Genomic DNA, 7,718 nt, shown 5'->3' with positions numbered 1-7,718 from the left:
CCTAACATGATCTATCCTGGAGAATGTATCATTTGCACCTGAGAAGAATGTGTTGGATGGAATGTTCTTGTACATGTCTGTTAGTTCCATTTTTTGTAAAGTTTGATTTTTTTATTGATTTCATTTGGATGACCTGTCCATGAAAGTGGAGTACTAAAGTCCCCTACAGTTGGATTATAGTTTGTTTCCTTAATATCTATTAATATTTGTTTTATATATATGTACTCTAATGTTAGATGCATATATATTTAAAATTGTTATATCCTCTGAATTGACTCCTAATCACCATAGAATGACCTTCTTTGTATTGCTTTGTAGCTTTTTACTTAGTCTATTTAATCTGATGTAACTATGTCTACCCTTGATCTCTTGGTTTCTATTCGCATGGAATATCTTTTTCCATCCCGTGACTTTTAGCATATGTATATCCTTAAGGGTGAAATACATGTATATATACACTAAATGTGACACACATATACCTATAGGCAGCATATAGTTGGATCTTGTTTTTTAATCCATTCATCCACTCTTTCAGTTAGAGAATGTAATCCATTTACACTGAAGGTAATTGATAGGTAAGAACTTACTACTGACATTTTATTGTTTCCTGGTTGTTTTATAGATTCTTTTTTTTACTACCTCTCTTGCTGTCTTCTTTTGTGTTCAGGTGATTTTTCTCAAGCAGTATGCTTTGATTCCTTACTTTTTACCTTTTTTGTATCCACTATAGATTGTTGCTTTCTAGTTACAATAAGGCTTACAGAAAACATCTTATAGTTATAACAGGCTATTTTAAGCTGATAACAACTTAACTTTGATTGCATAAATAACTCTGCACTTTTACTTCCTCTCCCTCCACATTTTGCTGTCACAATTTACATCTTATATTGTGTATCCCTTACCAAATTATTATATCTATTATTTTTAATAGTTTTCTTTTCATCTTCATAATAAAGATATTATTGATTTACATATTATCATTACAGTATTAGAGTACCATGAATTTTACTATGTACTTTTACCAGTCAGTTTAATACTTTAACATGTTTTCATGTTACTAGTGTCCTTTCAGCTTGAATTCCTTTTAGCATGTCTTGTAAGACATGTGATGATAAATTCCTTCACCTTGTTCATCTGGGAAGACCCTTATCTCTCTTTCATTTCTGAAGGACAACTTTATTGCATTTTTGTTTGTGTTTTATAATATGTCTTAGTGTAATCTTGTTTTGATTGAATCTTCTTAGAGATCTTTGGCCTCCCTGTACCTGGATATTTACATTTTCTGCTTTTTTTTTTTTTAATCTTTCAACCTCTTTCCTCTTTCTTCTCCTTTTTGAACACCTACAATTTGAATATTAGCTTTTTTGATGGTGTTCCATAAAAAATTCCATAAACTTTCTTCATTCCTTTTCATTTTCTTTCTTCTCTGGCAGTATGTTTTCAAATAGTCTGTCTTTGAGTTCAGATTCTTTCTTACATTGATGAACTCTGTGGTTGATGTTCTATTGCATTTTAAATTTCATTCACTATATTTTTCAGTTCTAGAGTATTTTTGTAAAATATAATCTTACTGCTAAATGGGTAATTTTGGTCTATTTTATTTCATTGAATTGTTTCTGTATATTTTCAGGTGTGCTAACTTTCTTAAAATTATTTTGAATTATCTGCCAGGCAACTTATAAATTTCCAGTTCCTTTGGGTCAGCCATTAGGAGATTGTTGTGTTCTTTTGGTGGTGGTATATTTTCTTGGTTTTTCATGTTTCTTGTTGCCTAAATTGATGTCCACACAATTGAAGAAATAAGAACTTACTGCAGTCTTTACAGAATGGCTTTAAGAAAGCTCTTTACCACTTAGCCCATTCAGAGATTCTAGGTAGGCTGTGTGCCATGGTTCATAGGCTGGTTTGTTATTGGAGTCCTTAGGTCAGCTGTCCTGGTCTTGGGTCAGCAGGTGGGTGGGCCTGAAGCCTAGAACCATGGGGGTATATCTGCTAACTGGGTCCATAGAAGTAGGCCTTGAGGCTGGGTCAACAAGTATGCACCTGTATCCTATGTCTGTGGGGGCTGACCTGGATCCCGGGTCCATAATATCTGACCTGGTGCTGGGGTGGGCCTTGAACCTAAGTCTGTAGGAGCCAGCCAGGTACTGGGACGGACCTCACACCTGGGCTCACTGGGTTGGGCCTGGAGTCTGAACCCATGGGGGTTGTCCTGGCACTGGGGCAGGCCTGAGTCTAAGGGGGTGGGTATGGGTGCTGGCTCTGTAGGAATGGGCCTGGAGCCTTAGTCTGTGGTGGGTGGCCTGGGACTATGCTCTACTGGGGTGGACCTAAACTCAGTCTGCTGAAGGAGACCTGGACCCTGGGCTGCTAGAGTTTGAAGTTCCAGGGACTGGCCTTGCACTGGGCAGGCCTAGAGTCTGTGTCCATGGGTACCAGTCTGATGCCTAAGGCCAGAAGCACAGACTTAGTATGGGGGCTCTAGTGGCTAACTTGGCTCAAGGATAGTCTGGAAATGAGCTGGGCTGGAGCCTGGGGCTGTAGGGGCTGGCCTGGTTCTAGGTAAGCCTGGAACCTGTATCCATAGGAAGCCAACCTGTAGGCTGAGTCTGCAGGTGGTGGTCTGATGACTAGGACTTCAGGGGCTGTCTTGGTGTTGGGGTGGGCCAGCCTGGTTCTGGTGACAGTCCAAAGTCTGGGGTCACTGGGGCCAGCTTGGCCCTGAGGTGGCCCTACAGTCTAAGTCCATGGGGGGCTGGCTTGGCATTGTGGAAGGCCTAAAGTCTGGAACTGCTGGGACTGGTGCTGGGGCCTAGGGTCACTGGGATCAAGCCTGGCAGTGGGACAGGCCCAGAGACTGCATCTACCAGGCAGGCCTGGTACTGCAGGATCAGATCTGGCACCAGGGTAATCCTGGAGGCTCAGTCCATGGATACTGGCCAAGAGTCTGGGCTCTGGGGGTCAGCCTGTGGCTTTGGGGGTGGCCTGGAGCCTGAGTTTGTGGGGGTTGGCCTGGAACTAGGGTAGGCTTGAAGTTCAGGGCTGCTGAGGTTGACCCAGTGCTGAGGTTGGTTTGGAACCTGTGGCTGCCGGGGTCAGCCTGAAGGTGGGAAAGGCCTGGAGATGAAATTCACAGGGCAGGCCTGAAACTATGGGATCCACCATGGCAACTGGGGTGAACCTGGAAGCTCAGTCCATGGGTACCAGTCTGAAACCTGGGGCTATGGGGACCTACCACTGTTGGTTTTTATTGGGGGGGCCTGGTGTTGGAGTCAATGGCAAAGTTCAGTACTCACCTCATTCTTCTTCCCATACACAGGAGATTTCTGTCTACATGTTGTGCTGCCTGGGGTTGGTGGTGAGAGTAATGTAAAACTGTTCTTCCTGCACTCTTCAATGCATCTTCTCTTATTTCTGTGTTACCTCCAGGTGCTGTAATCTCCTGATTCCTTAGTTCTTGTGAAGGTATGTTTGTGCATGGGTAGTTGTTCAAATTGTGGGGGATAAGCGTGAGAGAGTCCTATTCTGCCATCTTCCTGATGCCAGTCCTCCCAGAATAGCAACTTGGTTGAATAATTGGAGACTAGGCTGGCCAAGTTGACACTTCAAAACAACCATCACATATACCTACCTTTTCAGTCACTGAAAGGATTAAGTGATATTTGTAAATTACTTTAGCAGTGTCTGGCACATGGTAAATAATTAATTTTCACTTATTTATATAATAATTATAGTTACACTCATATAATTATAAATATTCCAGTTATATAACCTTGAGCCAATCATGTAACATGATTAATCTTCAATTTCTTCATCTGTAAAATGAGGGCATTGGAATACAAAGTTGCTAATGCATCTTCATGCTCTTAAAGTCTATGGGATTTTTGGCCATGTTTGAGGAATGAAGGCTAAACAAGCCAAAATTGGGAAGAGAAGTGAACTGGAGTGACACAGAGATAGAAAAAAAGGAAGAGGTCATGGCATAGGTGGAAGAATGACAAAAAAGAAACTTCTAAACTCCACCAAACACCTTGTGAATGCATAGATTGTTCCAGATGTCATCAAATAGAACAGCCTATGTCTATGGTCCTGACTCCTGGGTGCCCTGGTCCAGGACAATTCATGTCAATGGTAATAAGAGCCCAACTTTCCAGCAGGATAGATTTGTTCAGGTAACACTCAGCCAGCACCTACTCTGTGCCAGCCTGGCTTGATGCTGCTGTGATTCTAATTCTTCATTAGCATTAACACTTCCCTCTGATAAACTACTTTTATTCTTCCTTGGCATCATTTCCACAAAAAGTATTCTTTGCAAGAAAGAGCCTCCAGGTTATATGCCAACTTGGGGGTGTGGGTACAATTAAGGCAAGCACTCAGTGTTCCCAATTCCACCTCGAAGGTATTAACAACCTTGAAAAATAGTGCCATTTAGTCTTTCAAAACAAAGGTCCTGACATTTCCCCGGTTATGACAAGAAGAAAGGATGCATCAGAAATCAGTGGCTAAAAATGAGTCAAAAAGGGATCAATCTGCCAAATTGTCCACCAAGGAAAGTTGAAGTGCTGGGTTTGTAGTGAGTTAAATCCTCAGCAATTCCTCATGTCACAGGGAAAGATGGAAGCTAAGGGAAAGGTGATAGTGGAAGCCTGGAGGAGGAAGGAAAAGGAGCTGCTAGGTATCTGGTTGTTTGGAAACTCGCTACTCAAAAATAAAATGAGACACGATTCTTTCTGATTTCTTAAAGAGAAATATTTTACTTGTGGAATTAAAACTCAAAATACAAAAACATGAACTACTCTGGGCTGGCTGAGGTTCTGGCAGATGCTCTTATGTAAGCCTCCACTGCTCATGGCTCGGTGATTTCAGAATGGGACCCCAGCTCCCTAGGTTGCCCAGTCTCAGCATAGGTCATATTAACAATAACTCACATTTCACAGGCTGTGGCTTCACCTTCACACACAGGCATGATCCCTCCTCCTTCTCACTCCTCTAGTTATTTCTGGGAGACTCTTGAGGGAATCAGTCATGTGCTTATGTTAAGATCAACAAGCCTTTTGAGTTTCCTTTTGCTTTCCTTTCAGTGAGATGTTTTTCCAAGAACTCTGACCAACCTCTAACAGAGATGCTGAATGCCAGCTCCCACAGCTGTGGTCTTGATCTCCAGGTTCCACAAACTGCTCCCTCCCCATTTTCCTTCGTGCCAAAAGGTGGTAATAGCTTCTGCTCTTATAGTCTCTGGGGAACCACACCATCCTTGAGGGTTTTCTATACTCAGCCCACACATTTGTAAATAGTTCTTATTAAACTCTTCTCAAAGCATCCCATATGAGCATGCCATCCATTCCTTCTGGGTCTCCGTGCAATATACCAGATGTGTCTCAATCTCAGTTTGAGCCTTAGGCTAAAACCTCTGTTATGCCATGAAGACACTGCAGGTCCTATTGAACTGTTCAGTGAAAATGATTTAGAAGACTAAAAGATGACGCTTAATACATTTTTAAAGTTGAAATCAAAATCGTGGTGTTTGCTTCATGACCTCTGAAACTTAATTTGCCTCATGATCTCTGAAACTTAATCTACTGGGTAAAGAACTGTCAGCAGCACAGCAAGGCCAATCATTTTCAAGTCCCCAAAGAAGTCATATGTTCACCAGGAGACACAGGTCTTCCATGTCTGAGCACACAGAGGCAGTAGGATTGGCAGCTGCTGTTGGAGGTGCTTTCTGTGTTTTTTTTTTTTCGGTTTGCACATTTTTATTGGGAGCCGTGGGAGGGGCCGCCTCTGTCAGTGAAGGTGCTCACAGTTTCTTCAGCCACTCCGGGCTGGGGCCCTGAGGGTCCTGGGGGTGGCTGGGCACGTCCGGCATGTTCCCATCATCGCAGACGGGCACTGGGTAGTTGTAGGGCGTGGTCTCGTTGATCATGACGGAGTACTTGAAGTAGGGGCTGAATGGGGGCATAATTATAGCGAGGCCCCCAGTGACGTAGGACACGACCAGCACTGGCTCCTTGTCCCAGGCATTCTTGAGGAAGGCACCGAGTCTCGCAGCCATCTTGGTCTTGGTGGCCGGAGGTGCTTTCAAAACACAGAGACCAGCAGGCCTGGCTCTAGCAGAGCCAACACCACAAGGGATTGGAGGGTATAAGCCGTGACAGGCAGTGTCGCTATCTGCTGCTTCTTAATTCCTGCAGATTCAGGGACCATAGATTCCAGTTGTCCACCTTGATTCACCTCATCAGAAACTTGGAAAACCTTCACATTGTCTGTGTTGACATATTGACCTTACTCCAACTGTATGGATAGCATGTGTTTTAAAATGCACTGGACATAGAATTATAGGTTCACCATATGATTTTTAAATTTATTATATTATTTAAAGGTGTTTTTCTACTCCCTCCTGGCCTCTCTAGTTTCCTGCAAGAAGTCAGCCATTGACCTGATCATTGTTCCTCCACATGTAGTTCTCATTTTTCTCTTGCTGCTTTCAAGGTTTGTTCTTCATCTTTGGCTTTCAACAGTTTGAGGATGTGCCTCGGTGTGACTTATACTTATTCTCCCTTTTGTTGTATTAAAACACAAATGGCTTTTGCTATCTAAATTTCCTACACCCCTCAGCTATCTAAATTTCCTACTTCTCTTCCTATTTCATGAAGCTCCAGGCACCAGTGTCAGCTGTTTTTTAGGGTCATCTTCTCAGGTCAGTAGGACAGATTTAAAAAGGTAAAATCTGAAGATTCCATGACGTACAGTTCTGTTTTCTGTTGTTCTTGTATTTGCCTCTATTTTGTTGTATAATGCAGACTTTTACAGCAAGGAAATAGCCTTTTCTTTGTGTGAATAACCCTTTATTATGGTTGCATTTATCTTATTGTTTCCACTTTCAGATGGGGAAGCTAAGGCATTTCATCTAACTATAACTCTAATATCGCTATATTAAACAATAGTATAAAGATGTAAGCAAGGTTTAAACAAGACTATAAAGCATGGTTCCATATGGGCTTTATTCTCTCCTCTTCCATACTTTCAAGCACAGATTTTGGGCTTGGGCTCCTTTTGTACAGCTGCCTTGGATGATTTATGTGGAGTCCAGGCAGGAACCCTGACTCTCATGGCCTCTGAGGCATCTTAGAGTGAGATACCTTGTTCCTTGTTTGCATTACACTGGACAGGGAGTTTGGTCCTCTGTTGTATATATAACATAACTTATTTATAGTTTATATTTATGTCACACTTCTACATTATAAAATATCAGACCCTCTAAGTTTTCTACTTACAATTTCAGAATTGTTATTGCAAATGAATTAACTTGTATCTTCTCCTTTTGCAAGGCTGAGGTGAAAACTAATGACGTAGATAACAGATTTTTTTCCCTTGTTGATTAGAAAGCTTTTAGCTTCATTATTTAATCCCCAAGGACAGGGTAAGTGCTTCTACTGTATGAATGAGTTGCAGTCCACAGTTCCATTTCAATTAAAATTTTTTCACTATATGATTTGTCAAATATCAACAACATGAGTGCTTGAGGACAAATTGTTTTTAAGATTTCTGTAAGATTATTACCCTATCACACTGATTCTCAGGAAATGTATTAAATTTACAATGGGAACCTTGTTTCCCATAGTTACATTTTGGTAATATTTATGTTCTCATCTATTTTGTTCTGCAACCAATGGACTTGTTATACGTGTTAAGGAACTGCCCCTTTGCTCCAGGAATTC

General features: G+C 41.7%; 1 protein-coding gene across 1 annotated transcript; it reads right to left on the bottom strand.

Moving 5' to 3' along the window:
- Window positions 1-5,727: 5,727 nt before the first annotated feature.
- Window positions 5,728-6,063, bottom strand: LOC705004 (NADH dehydrogenase [ubiquinone] 1 alpha subcomplex subunit 3). Its single transcript, XM_001099858.5, has one exon. The coding sequence runs from the start codon at window positions 6,050-6,052 to the stop codon at window positions 5,798-5,800; it is 255 nt and encodes an 84-aa protein (XP_001099858.2). The 5' UTR covers window positions 6,053-6,063; the 3' UTR covers window positions 5,728-5,797.
- Window positions 6,064-7,718: the final 1,655 nt, after the last annotated feature.

The sequence above is a fragment of the Macaca mulatta genome, chromosome 6 (assembly GCF_049350105.2).
Source record: "Macaca mulatta isolate MMU2019108-1 chromosome 6, T2T-MMU8v2.0, whole genome shotgun sequence".
Lineage (NCBI taxonomy): Eukaryota > Metazoa > Chordata > Mammalia > Primates > Cercopithecidae > Macaca > Macaca mulatta.
This window is presented reverse-complemented; position numbering and strand designations above follow the sequence as displayed.

What these genes read in the sequence shown, in the direction of transcription:
- LOC705004 (XM_001099858.5), bottom strand. Translation starts at nt 6,052, where the DNA reads ATGGCTGCGAGACTCGGTGCCTTCCTCAAGAATGCCTGGGACAAGGAG.